At 37.6% G+C, this 21449-nt stretch overlaps 2 protein-coding genes across 2 annotated transcripts in view; both read left to right on the forward strand.

Moving 5' to 3' along the window:
- The window catches only part of LOC129774851 (uncharacterized), a 22208-nt gene extending 11313 nt beyond the window's left edge, over positions 1-10895 (forward strand). The window contains exon 2 of the mRNA XM_055778867.1: positions 10166-10895. Within this exon, the coding sequence (XP_055634842.1) occupies positions 10166-10420 (255 nt within the window). The 3' untranslated portion in view covers positions 10421-10895. The remainder of the gene's footprint in view (positions 1-10165) is intronic.
- The window catches only part of LOC129774236 (uncharacterized), a 43920-nt gene that overhangs the window by 12243 nt on the left and 10228 nt on the right, over positions 1-21449 (forward strand). Inside the window, exon 2 of the mRNA XM_055777944.1 lies at positions 10752-11672. Within this exon, the coding sequence (XP_055633919.1) occupies positions 10752-11672 (921 nt within the window). The remainder of the gene's footprint in view (positions 1-10751; positions 11673-21449) is intronic.

Here is a 21449-nt window from a genome sequence, read left to right on the forward strand (position 1 = left end):
AGCAGAAAAATCACACAGGAATGGGGCTTACGACGCAATGTTTCGATTCCTTTCATAAACTGAACAGTGTGCTATATATTTTATTGTATCGAGTAAAATCGCTCTATGTATTATCAGCATTAGGAAGGAATGTTGTCTGCTCGCTAGCTGATGTGAGATTGATAGAGACTAGAGCAAGAACATTGTTTGTTTTCTTGGATAGAATGATATACACATGGGGGTCTCCGTAGCCACATTGGTTGCGCGTTCGCTTAGTAAGCGATCGATCGTGAGTTCAAAACTCAGGACCCTTATTGATCTTTGTGTTTGTTACAGAATAACTACGTCCACGCAATAATCATCAGCGATGGAGATCGATCCACGGTCGAAATACGATCGATTCATCCATACAACTGCTCTGCTCTGCAAGACAACATCGGGCTGCTGTTCTATAAATAACTCAACAATGATCAATCAACTGTCTCCGCTATTCGGTTCTAACTGGATAATGGAAGAACAGAAGGAAAAACATTTACGCCTAAATGGCTACCATATGCTATGCAATGGTATAGAAGCGAATACTCTAACGCCGAAAAATGGCAACTGTGTAATGTGCTAATTATAGATATGATAAACAATGTGACATGTACACGATTAAAATTCGGCTCTGTTACAGCAAAAATGCTAATGAGCCTAAAATAAACAAAAGGGATAAAAAAAATTATATACACATGCACGGTGGTATTGATGTATTAAAACTGTATCTCACTGCTACTCTAGTCGTTTCTTTTGGTCAGTCTAAAATGAGGAACACAAATTGGACCAATCAAAACGTAGGATTTAGTGCGTTTAGACAACGCTTAACATTTTACAATTATTCAATTGTTTGTTTAAGAAACATATTTTTTTTCTATTGTGATAGATGCAATATTTCCAATTAATCAATGCCAACATCTTTGTGATCTATCAAGAAATGGTCGCCTTATAAGCGCACATTTAAATACAAATCAAAACAATACATCAGAATTTAGAATCAGAATTCGATTTTTGCCTGGATTTCTAAATATCAAAAATATTTAAAAAAAAAAAGAGTTTTGCCGTGCAAACATCTAAAATTTATAAAAATACACGTCCGGACATATTAAAATCAAAATCAGCATAAATATGGAAAAACAAAATTGTATACAGTTACGTTTCGATTATATCACGCTCAAAAAAAATATTTTTCAGTAAAATGGAAATGTGATAATTTAATTAAACGAAAAATCTTTTTTTCTCCAATATGTATGATTTAAACATTATTCTCCGTGTAACATGCAAAATGTATAGTCAAACATATATTACAATATTCATCACGTGAACACGTAAAATAACACAACATAACATGATATAACGAAACTATAGTTGCAGTGCTTCTTTCATAGCAATTTCTCTTGTTTTCTCGAAGTTGTGTGAAAGACATTGTGGCTAAATTTAGGTTTTTTAGTTCTTCCCATTCTATTGTATTATTTAAATTTTGAATTGAAGTTTTGCATGAATTGTTTTTCAGAGCAGCTATTTCCGGTTGCTTACTGTAACTATACTTCTATTTTCTTCATCTCCATCTTTCCCATTTTTCCTTAAATTTTTTCTGATGGATCATTCCATGTACCAATAATTTGGCTGTCAGAAAGTTGTGTGTGAAATATCGTTTCTTCTTCGAGGTCCGGTACCACTATTTGATTACAAGGATCAGAAACCGTAAATAAGGTGGACAGAGAAATTCTGTCTTCATTTACCAAATACATATTTGTTTTGGACCACATCAAATTGCTTCCAAGATTTTGTGATTGATTTTTTCAGTGCCTTATCCAGTATTTCCGAATTTAGCCTGACTGGCATTTCTTATTTTTCTTGATATATTACTTTTATGTTTTGAATCAGTCCCTGGTTCATCATTCTGTTGGCGTTGGACAATCTTTAATCAGTCCATCGCCAGAGGGAATTTCATCCCCACAAGCAAGGGTGCGCAATGCAGTTATCTATTATCAGAACGCCCCTAGTAGTCTTTTTCGGAAACTTTCAGAACAAACTGATTTTAGAAGCATTCACGAAATAGTTTCCACTTTCAAACATCGAAGGTTTTTCGATTTTCCATCAATGGATTGGAAACATTGTAACATGAAAATTATCCGGTTTTCGTCAATCATTTTGAAAATTAAGGCAATTTCGTTGCAATTATGTACCCGCCAACGGTCAAATCATAAGTATTCAAGTAATTGAAATTATCCATTGCACAAACTTTAAAATTAAGACAAGATTCGCTGAACTTAAACGACGCAGATACTATCAACCACCACAGCCGTAGACAGCCGTTTCTAGCTTGCTGTATTTTCCTTTAAAGTAAATATAGAATATTTACCAACAATCAATTTGAACATTACAACAATTTTACCGTCAGCAGTATATTTTTTCTAGTGCTCGATGATTTCGAAACATACAGTTTCACAAATTAGTACTTCTCCTTTAGCATTCTTGTGATTGTCGTATAGTGTATATCGAATTGTTGAGCGATTTGTGATTCGTATTTTTTCCATTAGCTCTTGTAGCTTAGTTGTCACTACTCAAGAATAAATCTATTACTAAAAAGTATTATCGATTATCTCGAAAAAGAATTTCAACAATTGATTAGATAATATACTTTACGACTGTCTCTTCCGCGGCTCAAACTGGGAAATGGCATAGGTCGTGCATCTCATTTCACACAATCGAAGAGAAAATTGCTTATAATTATTCATAGTTTTTGTTTCTGAGCTAATGAAAATAATATGCTTTCAAGCTTTCAAGGAAATATGTGGTATACGCTACAAATTCAACAGTAAGAAATTTTTCCATCAATACCTCTAATTACGATAGGCGGCATTAATGCTCAAAAATATTTTTTTTTCTTGAATTTCATTTTTTTCAATAATTTAACGGCAGTTTAAAGCTTTCATGTAATTTCTCATTCTTCGAAAAACGTGATAAAAACGAAACATTTTCAGCGATAAATTCGAGAGTGATAAAAACGAGACGTGATTAAAATGCCCAGTGATATAATCGAGACGTTACTGTATCTCAAAAACGAAAAAAATATTTTTTCTTAGATTTTTGTATTTAATGTCAAAAAGTCACAGCTTTCTGAAAATGCTAGCTAAATTTGAAATATTACGCGCACCATATAACGAATGTCGTTTTTGCATCGTCACTTTGTTTTTAAATAAAAAAGTGGCTTAATATTTGAGAATTTTAAGCATTATTTTTCAAACTCAAAACTGATTTGCCTTAGCAAGGAAGATCGTTTTTGTGTTTGACGCGATCATATGTTATGACCTTTGGAGCCATTTTGAACCTTTCTCTGCTTGAAAAACGAAAACTCAAGATCATTTTTCTTCATGTCAATGTACCATCACATACACCTAATCGAGATTCATAAATAACATTTTAGATGTATTTTAGATGTATCACGAGACTCGAAATGAACTGTGTTGATACACTGCGATAAAATTTACTGTATTCTCTGCGTTTCTTCTTATCATATCGCATACTAGAGCAAAGTGAAGTGGATTTTCGCGGTAAATTTCCCCAACCAAAACAACGGATATTATTCCACCACCAGAAGTAATGCGAAATATGAGATAAGTGTACGTGCGCCAGTCAACCCTAACTGATCGGTGCAACCAACCACCACAGCAACAGAAGATATGCAATATTATGTCACCAACCAGCCGCGGTGGTGACTGTCGTTATGTGCGATTCGTCGTACTGCGCGCGAACGATTAACCGAGTTTGGCGAAGGCAAGTGAAATCCGAATGAAGAGGAGAAGATAAGAGTTCACTGCACTGTTGTTGTATGCTTCTTGTGCACACCGCCTCAGGACATCTTTTTTCGTGTCAGAAAGCAGCTCTCAAAGCATACACATCACCTACATAAACGGCAGCGGGATTTTTGTTTCTTCTTTGGCGTAATATGCAGTCGCGCCCCTCTTTTCATAGCGTCACATTTTTTTTGTGTCTTGTTATTTCTTTCACCACGGACCAGCCTCCATTAGCGCGTTTTGCAAATTTATTTTTAGCACAACTGAAACAACTGTGTGCAAACATGCTTTGCGCGCGGTACAATGGTGGGAGGCTCATAATGAGAGGAAAGACGCGTGAAGCTAACAAACGCACGCGGTTCGTGGTCTCGGGAGCGCGACTCGGTCACCACATTACCATTAAATGCGCAGTGGTTGTGCACCATTCCCCCCAAAGCCCCCTTCAGAAAAGACGTGTGGTGGTGAGTAAAATTCCATTCGCCTCTGCGAATCTTGCTGTTATGAGAGGCGATCGGTGGATGCCAACCGGTGAGTCTTGATATACGTCACACTAGCGGGGTAACCAACCCAAACCGCCCTGCTAGTCTTACTGTTCGCAGTTGGTGACGAGGGGAAACATTACGAGGCTCGCAAAGAAAAAAAAAATCACGTGCCTCTCCGTCGTAACGCTGCGCGAAGATATCACGCACGCGTCATTCCAAGGTATTCGCGAGGTGTGATACTTGTGTCCGTGACGTATTTTGCTACGCATTGGCATTGGAAGACGAGTAGTTCTTAAAAATATGTGGGACGAATCGGTAGATGACTAATTGAGCAGAATTCGGTCCAAATTTGGAACAATGACAAATGTTTCACTACAACGCACCCAAAATCATTACCGTAACGCTTAAAATAACTTGTTTGAATGAGCAGTGTGTGTATTTTTTGACCACACTCAGTTTCTGGTTGCCGAATCATAATAATTTTATAGCAATTGTCTTTGATACTAATTTCAAATGTAGTGTATACCGTCTTTTTACGCTTCCAAAGTCGCTGAATCACAACACAGCGAAATCCAATGAACCGTTTGAACGCTCGAACGAATTTGGCCAGAGCTGCCTTCCCAATACCGGTCCGAAGTCAAGGAATGTGAAGGAAATGATCCAAATGCTTGATTGCTTAGATTGTATTCCGGTTCGAACTGGAGGGTGATGAAATTCGCAACGACGATTACATGAGCCATTTTTTTTTTAGATTTTTGTTCGCTCGTAGCTCCTTGATTGAACATTTTCGACGGTCAATTATCTCCTCTTCTATAAATTGTTATTTATTATGACGAAAGCTTAACGAGAATGAACCCATCACTCCAACGAGGAAAGTGGACCTGCAATTGCAATCAACACGCGTCTGTTTGACAAAGATAAACAATAAACACACGATACATACTATATAACACAGCCGACAGATGTGCGATCACCAGTGCGCCAAATGACCCTTATCGAATACATCAATATTTGGTTGCAAGCGAAGCCGTGTAACAAAGAGATTGCGACTTAATTTCCATTGTGGTTAATCAGCGAGAAGAGAAGCAAGCCGCTTATCAATGTTTGCCCATCGGAGAGAATGGTTTGCTTTCCAAAAGCGGCGGAGTCTAGTATCCGATGAAATGTTGGTGAAAGCATTAATTTTGCTTTGTTATTATTCACTTTGCATGGGAATTATCGAGATTAACCCCGTTCTTATCATTTAGGTTAGGAGGTTTTCCCCGCATATTGTACGAATTCCACAAATAAAATTGTTTAAGTGCAATCTGCTGATCCTTGTGATAAGTAGGTTATGTGTTCTGTAGAATACGAACATCGTACAGTTTGCTTTTAAATTAAGGATTCGAGCCATCGGTTTCCATGAGGAACTTTTGTGGCTCAGTTTTTTTATTTATTTATCTTCGTCATGCGGGGCGAATATTGTTGAAGAAAGTAGATTTAATCCGACATTATTGGCAGTTTTTTTCTGAAATAAGTCAATACTGGGATTCGCTCATGAATTTTGAGATTATAAATATCTCTACAGATTCAAAGCCAAATTCACCATCGAACCGGATCGTTATTGCCGCCAGCGATTCAAAAATGAAAATTTCTTTAAGTTTATTTCGTTGGCAAGAAACCGAAAAAGATAAGCATTATGCAATCAACTGTGTTATGAATAAAAGGAGTTGAATTCAATTGAGCTCGGAAAGCGTTTTTTAGAATTCGAATGGCATCGCCCGTCGATCGATCGCGAATGTACGAAAAAAATAACTATTTTGAGCGGAACGAAGTCACCGGGTCTGCTAGTATATTTAAATCAATCGCCACAAATGTTTCACTACGAAAAAACGAATTATCCGATTTGAGCTGCTATTATTTTGATGAGAAATAGAAATGTTTGTACGGCGGAAAATGTTGAAGAAAAATAGGAAAATTCGGAAATTTAATGTTCCACAAGATGCGTAGTGAGGGAAAATGATAATGAAATTTTTGGATTTTTTTTAAACACGCTTTTGAATTAAGGCTGTGAAAGAAAACAAACCTTTTTGTATTAAGTATGTATTCCATGTAACCCATTTTTTTGCACGTGTCCAACAAAAACAAATTGTGCCTGATTATGATTTTAAATATAACTATTTTTTATATATACATTGTTCATGCAGGTAAATGATTGTCCGCGCATCTCTATATATTCCTATAAATTACCAGCATTTGGTTTAATGCTACTCTTCCAAGATGACCGAATCGACCTTAGCGTAGATCCCTCAGAATCCCACACTCTATACCAGACGGTGTGGAAATCGACGTGGGGTATCATTTCGTCGAGCTTAGATTTGAAGTTGCGAAAAAATAGCACTGCTGTGTAATACCAAGCGTATGAGGCAAAATCACTGTGTGTGACATCAGCATTAAGCAATAATACTTTTAATTGGCTGCTCGCTGACAGGAGCGAGAATGTGTAATAGAGTGTGGGTGTGTTGAATTATAGAAGCCTCCAATTTTTCAGTTCATTTGCCTCTGTGTAATAGAAATCTCGTATAGCTTCTTTTCTACCCAATATATTGCAAACGGGCAGAGCTTAAGTTGCAATATTCCCGCTCTCTACAATGTCCGTAGAACTTTCAATTTTTGACAATTCAACAAGGACAAGGAAATATTACTATGCTAGACAGTAAGATTCCCTTGTCCTTGTTAAACAAAGCTTAGAGAATTTCTGACTCATACCAGAAAAACTTGTGAAACTTATAACTTTGAAACTATTTCATAAAAACGTGACGTGTTTTCAATTTGGCACCCTTACTGAAAGATGCATCAAAAAACATCGATCATACCATATCCCACTGACATTTCATGAATTCCAGACGTTTCTGTTTGTGCATTACATTGAAATTTTGATTGAATTATAATGTTCATTCATTGAAAGAATTAAAAAAATCCGATTCCAAGGTTCAGAGCCGGCGCCCGTAGAAGAAGGTTTAGCGTCACACACGTCAGCGTCATGTCGAAAGCTTCGGATTCGAATCCCGTTCTGGCTGATTTTTTTTTTTTTTTTTTTTTAATCCAAAATATATATTTTTATTAAGGCTCATATGGCGTCAACCTGACGGGGCCGGGAGTTCAATATTTCGACAATGTTTGCCTTATAACTATGTTAGTAATATGTAACCGATTACTCGCGGTTGGCTCGAGGTTAGTATTACAAGTGTTTTCGTAATTGTGATGTTGCTGTCTTCAATGATCTGTACCTGTGCCCGACACGGGATACTTCCTATTGGGGGGCAGCTGACTATTAATCAGCAACGCCCCCTTAGTCTGTACCCCATATCTAGCGTGGTGCGTCTTCTCGAGGAATCCAGGATAGAATGGTCACTAGCCGGCGCAATCATCAGCTCGTGTAGAGTTGTCATGAGCGGTACAACCTTTGGCTTTTGTTGAATCATCAGTGGACTGCACAACCTTTGGCCCGTGTATCTGTAAAGAGTGTGTGTATGTATTGCCGCGACTAAGTAAAAGTTTATAGATCGGATAGGAGGGATATGAAACAGGGACACAACGAAGGAAACATCATTAAACGTTGACATCGGCGTTTCTGAGGAACAGGTATAGATGAAGCAGAAGATCAGGATCACGGCTACCTAAGATATCCCGGACGGGGATATCCGATTGTCTGCCTTTTGCTCTCAGTGCTCTAGAGAGCTGAGAGCGAGCAGCATGGAACCGGATACACGACCAGACAATATGCTCGATGTCGTGGTAGCCATTGCCACAATCACAAAGATTGTTTGCTGCGAGCCCAATACGATAGAGATGCGCGTTTAGGTTGTAGTGATTGGACATAAGCCGAGATATCACGCGAATGAAATATCTAATTTAATTTGGCTAATTTTTGTTTTAATATTTTTTTCCGACTTACACACACGTATTCTCCGATTTGCCATTCAGAATAAAATCAAGCCATGTTATTTGGCATAGAATCTGAGCCAAGTATCAATTAAAATAATACAAGTAAGATGTTTGAGAAAAAAAAAAAATGAATTCAACATCAAATTTCTATGAATTTCAAATTCCGAACCTCAAAAAAATGGGAAATCCAATTTCAGAAACTTTCTTTTCTAATTTTCTGCATACTGATTTCGGACTATGATTGCATGGATTCGCATGTTTAATGAATTCGTATTATTAAATCCAATATCCACCTGCAATATCCTGATTCAGAGTTCTTATAATCATCCCAAGTGCCTAACTTCTATAGGAAAGTGGGTGGATCATGTGTCGGATTCAAAAAGGGAAATTCGATTTCAGAAATTAATTTAAGCTTTATCATTCTATTTTGGGTTACCGAATCGCTACATTCAGCTTCAAAACTTTATTCCAGAATACAATTTTCTTACAGTACCATATATCAAATTTCGATTCCATATTGTTGATCCCAAATCTATGGTTTTTAGATATCAGATTCCGAATTTTATTGATTTGTCATTTCAAGAAATGCGTATTCCGAATTCCAGAATCCATCAACGATGTCCACCTTCAGATTTCCCAGATACCATATTAATATTATAAGGTTTCGTAATCATATTTCCGATGTTAGGTCTCAGATTTAATTGCAGATATCAATTTTCATATTTTTTTTTCAACCAAACAAGATTCCGGATGGCCATCAAGAACTTTACGTAACTCCATCGGAATTGTTTTGTATGGATTTTTGCGAACATAAATTTAGACCATAGATGAGCTCCATATCGACACGATATCGTCGGAAGTTCTTGTGAACGACTGTCATTTGTTGGATGTAGTTTTTTTTATATGAATTGTAATTTTTTTAAAGGACAATTTTGATAGACACAATTTTTCAAAATCAGTTCAACAGTGCCAAATTTATTTATCAGCTCCATCCTTCTTATTTGCTTCTTGTGCTCGGAGACTGTTGTTTATTTCTGGAAGTTCTACAAATATCAGTGTTTCATTTTTCCATTCTGAGAAAGTGGTTGTTGCAGATAATCTTTACTAATTCTCACACATCGTATTAGGTTGGAAAAAAGTTAAAGCGGGGTTTAAAAAAATTAGTTTTAAATCTTGTATTGCAAATTCGTTCTTCGCTGAAAGTATAATAAGAAATGTTGACTTCTCCCTTTTTAATGAATTATTTTATAATTATCAACGATATTCCTGAAACAGGACAATGAACATCATTTTCCGTATATTACAAGCGTTTAATTGTAATATTCGGAAAATGACAGGAATGTTATCAAAAAACAATATTGGTTGATGGTTAAAAGACTAATATCTACGGAATTAATTTTTATATTCAATAGACATTCTATTCATTCTATTCACATTCTAAGATCTTAATTGTAGTCGTTCCAAAGTTCGCTGACATCGATCGTTTGTTTACATAAATAAATCAGAGTATTATAAATTGTTTACGTTGAATATCGCCCTTGTTTCGGAACACAAGAGGCCTGACGAATCACTACATAACGGAGTAGCGAAAGGAATTCCGTGCATATAGTGCGCGAGTTGAAGCGAGCCCCCTCCGCCAATGGGGTCGCGAATCTGCGAATTCAGCAAGCAGAAGAAAACACCTAACGTCAATCAATCATTTTTTTTTCTCTCGAGAGAAGCACACGCAAAAACATGAAACAAATTTTTTGCGTCTTATTTCTAAAAATAACATGTCCCTCTCTTCGTCTGAATCTCTAGCCCAAATTTCGACCTGCTGCGCTGCCTCTTTATCGCAGCTTTGCACAGCATCAAATCGCTGCGTTGCGTTGCGTTATTTACTTAGCTCTCTCCTTTGTTGTGCTAAATCCGTTCGTAAACAATCACTTTTCGGATCTCCAGATCGTGTCCCGGTTGAGGTCTTGTGGAGATCAGCAAAAAATGCAGATCTTCGGCGTGCAAATTCTCAGCGTTGGGGAGCAATACGCAAATCTGTTGGTCTCTCTCGAATGCCACGAACAACTAACGAGTGGTTATAAAGTGTGGCTGTTGACTGAAAGCAACGACAGAAAAGTGGAGTTTACGGGTCGATCGGGGTACCCAGGAGCAGTTGTGAATTGCTACGACGCAGTTTCAGTGCTGAGCTCCGGAGTGTAGTACTTCAGGCTGCCTGCCTCGCATGGAATGGCATCAGTGAAAAATAAGGTCACGTACGTCAATTAACGCGTCGCAGCACCACTGATAAGGCTTGATAGTTTCGAGAAGACGCGCGCGCATACTTCGGAATTAATCTCGCGAAAATAATCGGCGAATGCGCTCCGCTCCGTGCGATAATTGATTGCTCCGCGTGACCGCGCCACTGTCGTCGTATACAATCATACACTCGTTCGCGATTGTGCTAATTAAGCCTGTTGTTGATCTTTCTGTTTATTTGATACTTATTTGCTCTTGGGCCTCGAATGGAAACACAAATCTATCAAACAAATAGATTACACCGCTGTCAAAAATCGGCGCAGGACGAAGGCACAATGAAGCAGATAAATCTGGAGGGAACCCCGCTGACGATGGCGGCAATCGTGCGACGTCGCGCCGAGGCAATCAAACACAACAGTGAGTGTGAGGCGGATGATCTACGCCACAATCAGACGCTTCCACCACTCAGTACGGGTACTATCGTAGCCTCGGACTCCGGCGTGTTCATGTCGACCTCGGACATCGATAGGACACACAGTGCTAGCACCAGCACCCAGTACCTGAGTGCCGTTGAGGAGTACACGGAGTTACCAGTAGGACAAACCAAAGTGAGTTATGTAATCGGAGAAAAGGACGAAGACGACGAGGATGATGAAGTCGGAGAAGACGGCGAACAGAACACTACTGCCAAGTCCAATCGCAAACTGAACAAACGTACTTGCCAGAGTTTGCCGGATGTGAATAGCCCCCGGCCGCACACATTTACCGCTGTTGTAACCACCTGTGATAGTAGTAGTGATATAGAAGTAGTGCCTAGGAAGGAAGAGACTGAACTTGGTCGGTCCACTGACGATGCCACCAAGCCTTGCGACACGGGAGGAGTTGTGGCGAAGAAATCGACGACGCTACCGGTGGCTGCTGGTTCAGCCGCCCAGCGTAAAATCGTAGACCCCAGTCTGCTGCAGGCGTTCTCCATAGACCCCAAGCTGATCAACAAGTCGGATGGGCTAGAGCATACGCTCTACTACATCGACGAGAACGGCAGCCCTAAGCTGCGGGAAAAGTTCTCCGTTCAGCGACAGCTGGCGGAAGAGAAGAAACGCCGCAAGCGGGAACGGAGGCTAGAGAAATACGGTCCCGATGCAGACGAAGTGACGCCCCAGTGTACCTGTTTCAGCTTTAGCCGACTGTCGAAAAAGTTCCGGGAGATATGTAAGTATACACTGATTCATTAATTTAATTTTTAATTGAAAGGCATGTGATAAAGCTATCTCACCGTAGTTCCAAGAGTGGAGAAGAACGACGAGTTTGATAGAAAACGTTATTTTTGTGAAAATAAAACACATTTGCTTCTTCTAAAAAAATATAGGAGGTTGTGTCCAGGACACAACCGCGTTGTTGATGTAGGACTACGAAATAATTGAATTTAACTAGCAACTATTTTATTTTGGAATAGTGTTTGCGTAGTTTTACCAGAAACCGTTGAAGATGGTTGATTCATGATTCATTCTTGCTATCGCGAGAACAATACACAATCTGGTCATGTATCGCAATATGTTTCCTTACGTCGATGAAAATAGTGCACTGAGTGTGCATCGCAAACGATATTTTCCTTTTCTGTGTTATAGAGGTACCTTGGCAAAGACCAATTCGAAAATTAAAATCAACTAACAAAATCATTAGATATGCACAGCACAAATTGAAGTGCTTCTAATTTTTGTTAATTTGAGCCATTCACGGATTAGAAAATTGTAATTAAAAGCATATCAAACAAATCTTGGATGATTCTCGGTTCTATTGATGTACGATTCATCAAAATCTTTTGACAGCACAAATAGTAATTAATACTTAAACTATTTCATAAAAATGTGACATGTGTTCTGATATTATAAGGGATTAAGAAAACATGAAAAAGTTGTTGCTGGAAAAACTCTTTCCCTATTGCATTGTCCTTTTTTCGATGTATGGATGACTTGTTGGTTATTAATTGGTTATTATATGGGCTATTAATATCATTATTTTAGAATTTAAAAAAAACGTTTTTAATAAAAATGAATTGGAATTTTTTAAATAATTTCATTAGGTAGTATTTTTTTTATTTAAGTCATTTATTTTTACAGGCTCAGTTACATAGGTTTAAAGGAGCCGAACTCTTAGCTATACTTTTATTAGTATATATCAACATGTTTCCTTAAATCTAGGGTTAATAAAGTAGGAAACCGATTACTCGCGGTCGACTCGAGATTAGAAGGGTGACATAGTTTCTTTTGGACAAGGAGGGGATATAAGGATATTGTACAATGTTCACACTCGCATTCACACTCACGCTCATCATACTCAATTCTTAAATCTATTATTATATCTATTATGTATATACATTTCAGCTTATTCTATAGTTAGTCAGAAGGGAAACAGTCGCTCGCGAAGGAAAAAAAAGGAGAGGATAAGGGTGTACGGACAATCACACACGAAGATCGAACAATGTAGTAATTTTGAATGAAAATTTGAATTTGATTTCCTACATTTTTTTTCTTTTCCTATTGATTTTTGGGGTCTTAAAGTTTTAGAGTGTTAAATTTTTGTAAAATAGTTAGAAAAACAAAACTCAAAATCACAAAAATTTCTAACTTAAAAACTATAAGAGCGGGAAAATTTTGATCATTGGACAGAAAGTGTAAAATTGTTCATATTTTCATTAAAAAATTAGAAAAACGATAATCAAAAAATTTAAACTTATTTCGCTCAAAAAGGATTTTTTTTCAAATTGTCAAAAAAAATTTATGCCAGTCGGCATGAATTTTAATTTTGTTTTGAAGAAAACATGGAAAAGTTGTCAGAAAAGCTCAATCCATATAAAAGTGCATTCTTCCTATGTATGGATGAGTTGTTGGTTATTGTATGGACTATTCATATAATTTTTTTCAGTATTTTGTAAAAACATTCTTTTTTGAAAAAAAAATATTTCAAGATATTTTTTCAGTGTTATTTTTTTGAAAAATGTTTGATATTCTTTTATAAATTTGAATAATTTCCTACATTTTATTCTTTACCCAAATTTTGTAGGTCTATGTTTTCTATGTTTCTATGTTTTTGAGTTAGAAATTTTTGTAAGAATCTAAGAAAAAAAGTACGGCCCTTTTCAAAAAGTCGTCTACATTTTGTTTTTAAAATTTCAAGTATGCAGAGTTGGTTTAATGGTCAATGTTTTTATACTCACAAAGTTTCACTGGAAGCTGAAAAAGTGGTGCCAACAGACGAGTTGGCATGTACTTCTTCAAATGTTTAAAAAATATATACCAGGTTATGCTCAAGATCACATCGTTGACATAGAACAATTTGATTTTTTTATTCCTTGTTGTTTTGTAGAAACATTTGGAGGTTCATTCTTGCCCTCACGAGAACAATTCAGAAGCTGGCCATATGTCTCTATTTGTTTCCTAATACACGTATTGCACTGAGTATTCATGATGAACGCTATCGTGACGGTCTTTTCGCGGTTGACAAATACTCGGTCACAGGCGATTATATTTTGTTCCACAAGCAGCATTATTCGACAATTCTCAACCACCTTTGGCAAAGCATAAAAACAACAATATGGGCGTGTGATGCAAACACACACAGATGCGCTCTCCCCCAGGCGGCATGAAAATCGACGCCGTATCTTCACCGAACTAAACTGTACCAGCGTGTGCGATATTTGCCATTCTTCCTTTGTATCGGGCGAACCCGCTGTGTGTAATTAGCATTAGGAAAGTTTGCTCGAACGAGGCCATGATTTGAAATCGCGAACGGGTTATTTATACCCAATGAGTTGAAAACGGGCGGAGCTTAAATTGCCCGTAGATCGAACGCTGCATTTCCATTTCGAGCGAGACATTTTGGCGCTTGAATCACTTTTTTATGGAAATACATTTAGTTGAATATATACTGGAAATTTGTAACTTTAAATATTTCCGCTCAACGTTTTTTTTTTTTTTTTAAATTTCAAGTTGGTATTGTTTACAGCGTCATTGAAAATCAGTTAACTTTTATTTTGGAGATTTTTGATAATACTGTTGATCAAAGATATTATGTGAAATTATGTGTATTAATGGTAAAAGACATTCAAAGACGGTCGAGAAGAGATGAACGATTTGCCACGTCAAGGACGACCTCTTCAACTGATGAAAACATCGACAAAAAAGGAATTGTGCTCGGAAATCATTTAAGTTTGAGAGAGCTAGCCCGTGACCGTGATCTCACACGTGACCGTGATCTCACACGAGACCGTTCGCCATATTTTGGTTTTGGGCATGAGAAAAGTCGTAGCATGAATAGTGCCGAAATTTCAATTAAATTCCCAATCAAGTGGCCGAAGACATGCTTGAACGATCAAATTCAGATCCCAGTTTCATCCAACGCATAAAATCTATGGCATGGCATATGGCATGAACAGAACAGATTATAATGAGAAAATGGAAATGCTTCCAGTTTTCGTTAATTTAAACCATTTATGGATTATGGAATCGTAATGTATAGCATATCAAAAACTAGCAACAACGGCTTTGTCGCTACTGACTTCACCTCAGATCCATGGCGAGTTCTTTTGAATTCTTTTACTCTGGCCCTCGCACCTTGTTGCTGCTTTCACAGTTCTTACATCGTTAGTTAACTTTAATTTTTCTCTATTATAGAGGTTTTAAACTTGAGAGTTAATTCGACTCGTCAGTGAGTGAACTTGTTTAAACCTTTGCAGTTCATTTGTCTCTATTTGTGGAAAGACCAGTTTTGTAAACATATTCTAGATTTTCGGCTCCATCAAATCAATTTGGATGTTCTCGATTTCTTCCGACTTGCACTGTGATCACACGTATTCTAGAGGATTGTGTCACATTTACCCGAAAGACAGTTACCCTATTTACTGTAACAAATGTAACAAATGTAACAAATGCCCGAATGCGACATGTACCAGAATGGACTATCTTCCCGAATGCACATTTGCCCGAATGCAACGAATACCCAAATGTAGCATTTACCCGAATGCAACATTAACCCGAAAGTAATATTTACTCAAATGTAGTATTTACAGTTATATGTGATTAGAAAGTATTTTTATATTTAATCCTGATAAGCGTTATTAAAATAATCACATTCATACATTAACTGGTATCCAAAAACTCGTATATTTCGTAGGTAGAGCAAAAAAAGAGATAGAACGGCGTTGCTTGTATATTTTCACTTTTATATTAATTAAATTATTAAGCGTTAGCGAGCGTCCGGCGGCATACGTTTGCCCAGCAATTTTTGCATTGTAATATGAAAGATATATATCAAAGCTAAAATTAACGGGTAAACGTAATGCGCCAGATAAACGTATGCCGTCCGACATAACCAAACGATCGTCTTCTATGTTTCAAACTAACCGGGCAATTGGTGGAACACAGGTTTGCTTGCTAAAGGTCGCCGCTTCCGACGGCGGATTGCGTCACCTCGGCGGCTTGGGGCCGCCTCGCTTCCTTTTTCTCGTTAGATGGGGACTTTGTCTTCATTACGTTGATCTCAGAATAAATTTCGTTACGACAAAATAAATTCATAATAAAGATTGCACTGCGACGTTAGCGCCATTTTTTCTCTCTTACTAATTCTTTTCACATTTTAAAGACATTTACGCTTTATAATTTTTATGTTACAATTACCTACTCATTTTTCCAAATTTTCCCATGTTCATTTCTAAACTATCTTCCAGCCTTGGAAGGCAATACCGAAAAAAGAAGACGGCACGTTAATTGTGCCTACACTAATTTTTAAAAATGACACAGCGAAGTCTCCCTCATCATTCTCAAATTTTCCTCATTAAAATTTTTCATTTTACTGCGTATTGTTGCTCTCTCATATTGTTCCGATTTAATCTTATTTATCAACAGGAGATTCGAAAAAAACTCCTAAGCTGATTTGTTGGAATTTTTCCTTAAGTTGCATTCGGGTATTTGTTACATCCGGGTAAATGTTGCATTCGGGTAAGTGTCGCATTCGCTTATAAAATCTCACGTTGAGACAACAGAAGTTTTTCTGGGAACGATAGTATTGAAGAAGAAGACTTAATAATTAACACAAAACATCTCATTTTCAAACTCAAGTACAGAGATAAAAGACTACCTCAAAAAGCACGGACAGGAAGATATTCCTTATTCCTATTATGCGATTTTTTTGTTTTATTTTCTATGTATTGAGTATACATTACTGGGTGTTATGTTTACTACAATATCTTTGGATCAGTCATAGTTCCTACCATTCCAAGTTTTCCGCAACATTTCAGGAAATACTCATAAAATAGATGAATGATAGCATAGCATGGAACCATCAAAAGTTTCATCTCCTATACCTAGTTTAGACAGTTTCAGCTATTGCTGAATCTGCCGAATCGATTAGAAACACCTGCGAAAGGTTTGTTTTTACACAGGCGAGCCGCTATATTTTTTGTTCACCGGTCCGGTATTGGTTTAACTGCAGCAACACCGTCTAAATAGTCAATAAACATGTGAGATTTATGCCACTCACAATAAATCAGGTTATTCGTCGTTAGTTTAGAGTATCCATTCTCATTTTCGGTAAAATTGTGAGAGATACCTGATAGAACATATATAAAAAATTTAAAGTTACTCATATGAATCTACTATTTCGATTATTAACCATCTCTTTTTCTCTTTCCTTCCAGGTAAGTTCCGTTCCACCATGACAACTGAAATTATGAAAGTGACATGGGAATATATCCTGCTTCGTTTCGAACACTGGAGATAAGTATGGTAACTGTACACTTATGGGCTAGTTATGGCTCGAAAGAGGTAATGTTGAATCAGATGGAGGAGAGTTCATCATTGTGGTATCCCTACGGTATTCAATGGGAACTCCATTCGTTCCGAATCGCTCGTGTTTCATTCAACACATTATCTGAACCCAGGGAAAATAATCAAAACGGAAGCGCCATGAAAGCTCGCCATCTGATGATGATGATGAAACACCAATACCGACACTGTTGGCACGTTCTTGCAAACTACTTCGCCCCACGGGTGTTTCGGGGAAGGAGGACGAAGGCGTGCTACATGCATTATATCAACACAAGCACTCCCATGTCTTTCACATGGTATAACTTCCAGGCATTGCTACAAAATGCCATATGCCACAACACACCAATGGCTTCGGTCGAGTGTATGTTGATATATATGCTATGACCTACAGGGCAAGTGATTAATTTATTATTTATACGCTCATAAGTACTGCGGCCGTTGGCTTGTGAAAGCCAGCCCAGAAGCAATGAAAATGATCTGAGTTTTACACTGTTTGCAAAGTTGGCAAAGTACGAAACTAGGTCGAGTCGAGAATTTTTGATGCGACAGAGCGGGAACCCACAAATTGGTCAGCGTCCAAACACACACGATGATTGAGTGGGGCTTTTTCAAAGTCCCAGTGGAACAACACGGGGAGAATCGTCGCCAGGACGAGGAACAATAAAAGTGATAAAGCATGAGCATCAATCAACAACGAACGCAACGCTATCAGTGCGCAGCTTGTTGTCTATCTATTCGATTGTGACGAGAATTTGATTAAAAAGTTCATTCGTCTTTCAATCAGCCAGCGGCTGTGATTTTCATCCGTCGTGTTCGAGTGCTGAACGGGCGGCGGCGACTGGTAGAACAGAAATACGAATTGCAAACAAATCGCTGCTCATGAAAAGTTCACAAGAAACCCAAGGTCTGCAGTGTGTGCAGTCTAGCGTAAGCTCATAAGCCTTGAAAATGCCGTTGTTTAAGGTGCTACTGATAGTGCTTGTTTTTCATGTGGCAATGGCCGAGTTGTAGCTGGGTGACTTATACGTCTTATGGATCGACGGTATGATATAATTGACTTGCACAGAGTCTAGTCTCGAGTGCAGACTTAGAACGTCATAACAGGCAAACAGCACGCGAGGTTCGTTAACCCGCGGCATCGGGAAATAATTGTGGTGGTTTGTATGCATTACAAGTGTAAGCCCCTATGAAAACCGGTGGCGGTGGCTATAAATGTTCAAGAAATAAATTTCTGTCATGCCATTGCAGCGCTTGAACGTTTGTGCCTCTGGCCTCGCCCCCTCATACGTGGGGTTGACTAAGGAACGTTTGTTATTTCCCAGTTCGAAATGGAACCAGTTTTAAATCCTACGGCCAATGAGAATAGCTACGTACTCGGACTTGAGAGTAGATCGACTATTTGGCATTTGCTTTCCACCTGTTAGTCATGAGTAAGTAAACCTACACGAGCGAGAGCTTCCGTGGAATGCTGTTGTCTTGCGAAACACACTGTTCTGAGGTCAAATGCTCGAATATAAACATGATATAACGTAAATAATAGTGTCTTGCTTCTGGAAATCGACTTATAGAGGGTTCGAACTCAGACCCATTTGGTGACACCGTCAAATTTTTTAAACATATTTACCTAGTCTTTTTTCTATGTCACGACGACAGTATTATTAGTGATATTCGTGCGTAATTAACTCCTTGGGGTCGTATGTCTGCTCTAAGCCACCACAGCAAAGAATCATACTAAATACTTCATTCAACTATGTAATAGTTAACACTTTTCTGAACGAATTTTAATGTCTAGTGAACTTGTACACGAAACAATACGGATCTTCTATTAATAATAGATAACGGTATTCGGTATAAACAGAATATTATTAGCGTGGGAAGATAACATGATCTCTTTCAAGAGAAATTAAGTTCGACCAGTACGACACCCATATCAACATTAAATGCGACCGCAAAGGGTTAAGACTATTGCTCGTTAGTCTTGGAGGCAGTGATTTGTTTACAAAAAATATCAACTCTCACTTAAAATTAAGAGATGAATTGGAAATAATTGAAAGTTTTAGGTAAAAGTGAAATCAACTGTCTGATACAGTTAAATTATTGCAATAATAGGATGACCATACTCTATCGAAATAACTGTATTCGTGGACCAATACTCTCCTGGAAGGCCATCACCTCCGAAAACTGGAGAAACGACGACCGCTGAACCGCTCTTACTGGGGTCGACGTTGATTTGCGTTTCCACAATAAACGAATTAAAAAGCTGTTGGATTTTTTTATTAGGAACCCAGGAAACGATTTCCAAATCAACAAAAAACTCCTTTTTCCCTCGAAGAAGTAATTTTTAATTTCTAAACAAATAAAGTACATTGTCGACCCTTTATAGGTATACAAGTTTGTATAACCTTGATTTCACCACCGTTTAGTGACTTCCTTTGAATTTAAACAATAAACCTTCTCCTAAATACTCCAATTTACAATCGAAATGCCTACAATTTCGAATTGATCAAGTTAGTAATTTCTCATAATAATATATCCAATTCATTTACCGTATTTTTACCAGAAAAACGTAACTGAAAACTATTTAAGTTCACCTATTATAACTCAATTCAATTATTGCTTTTTTTTCAAGATCACAACTATTCAAACTTTTTTCTCGTGGCTGTTTTGTTTAGCTCTTCTCGCTGCCGAGGGATCCATATCTTGCCGTTCAGCATTGAACCTGGTAATGTAATAAACCAGGAACGAAGGAGCATAAGACTGGTGATCAGAGAGATAGCTAGAATCCTTAACATAATACTCTAATCTGTTCAGAGGTTTTTACTGGAGAGTTTGATTCTTAGAAGATTCTTTTCTCCGCATATTTTTCATCGTTTATTTCCGCCACGTTGAGTGTTAATCATAAATAACTGGACTCTATATACCAGAGTTAACAAAATATTAACCGGGACAACAGTTGACTTCCCTTCCGAAAAAAGACATGATTTTTTTCGCCTCAGAAATTCCCGATTTCGCAAGGTTTCACACATGGGATTGAATCTAGACCTGTTGGGGTGTGAAACTGTTAGGCTTACCACTGATGCCGTCATCATTCCAGATGGATGTCTAAAGCATTGAAAATATCAACGCATTGAAATCTAAGAAGAGACACTTTCTATGAACGACCCTGACCCAGAGATTAGCAAGCGCTTAGTTACTCTTGACGAGACATGGATACGATACGATATACAAACACAATACCAATCGAATGAAAGGAAGCAAATCATTCGTCAACTGTAAATATTGTTGCAAGTCAGTCGGAAAAAATGGGTACAAGTGAATCATTCAAAATATTATGCATTGCTTGCTACAATTTTGTAGCAGAAATCGAATACCGATACGATAAAGGTCTTCATCTTTTGAGGCTATCCGTGAATCATGCATGTTTTAGATGTCCTAATATAAATGGAACTACTGATCAACCAGACCATGTACCTTCGCATACAACATTAAGCGTTTCATCATTCAACTTGGAACGAATTTTACTACAAAAATAGACAGGCGCCGAAAATGCACGCTCAGAATCAACAGATGTTGGTTTTATTGCTCCCAGATTTTCATGAAGCAAAGTGATAAATTTTTCTTTTTCTTCTTAAGCTTCATAGTCGATAAGTTTAGCCCATTAACGATCAAGCTGTAAAATTGTTTTTTGGTGTAATTTCGATTATTGGCGCTGAAGAAACCCCAATGTTCAAGAATTTTTTCCCATCTTCCATTTTCCGGGAAATTACTGTTCGAAAAATCGAACATTGGCCGAAACCCTCTTTTTTTGCAAGTACAAACATTCCGCAAACTAAAAGTCACTTCAATTAGCAAATATACGGTATTCATAATTGCATCATTTTACATTCCGGGACGAACAAGCACAGGAGTATGGAGGGGTCTAAGTAATCATCCACATTTCTTATTTCATGTAATTTTAACTTATTAATGGCAGGCTTTTTATTCCAAACGAAAACATACGCTGTAATTTTTATTGTTGGTCGTGGAGAAATATCAATGCTTAGGAATTATTTCTTCCCAATTCCCAATTATCCATTTCCTAAAAAATCGTACATTTTCCAAAACCTGCAAAGTACCAAAATGATGCGAAAAAATAATGGCATAGAGGGTTCTCATTAGAATCCTCGTTA

The sequence above is a fragment of the Toxorhynchites rutilus genome, chromosome 3 (assembly GCF_029784135.1).
Source record: "Toxorhynchites rutilus septentrionalis strain SRP chromosome 3, ASM2978413v1, whole genome shotgun sequence".
NCBI lineage: Eukaryota > Metazoa > Arthropoda > Insecta > Diptera > Culicidae > Toxorhynchites > Toxorhynchites rutilus.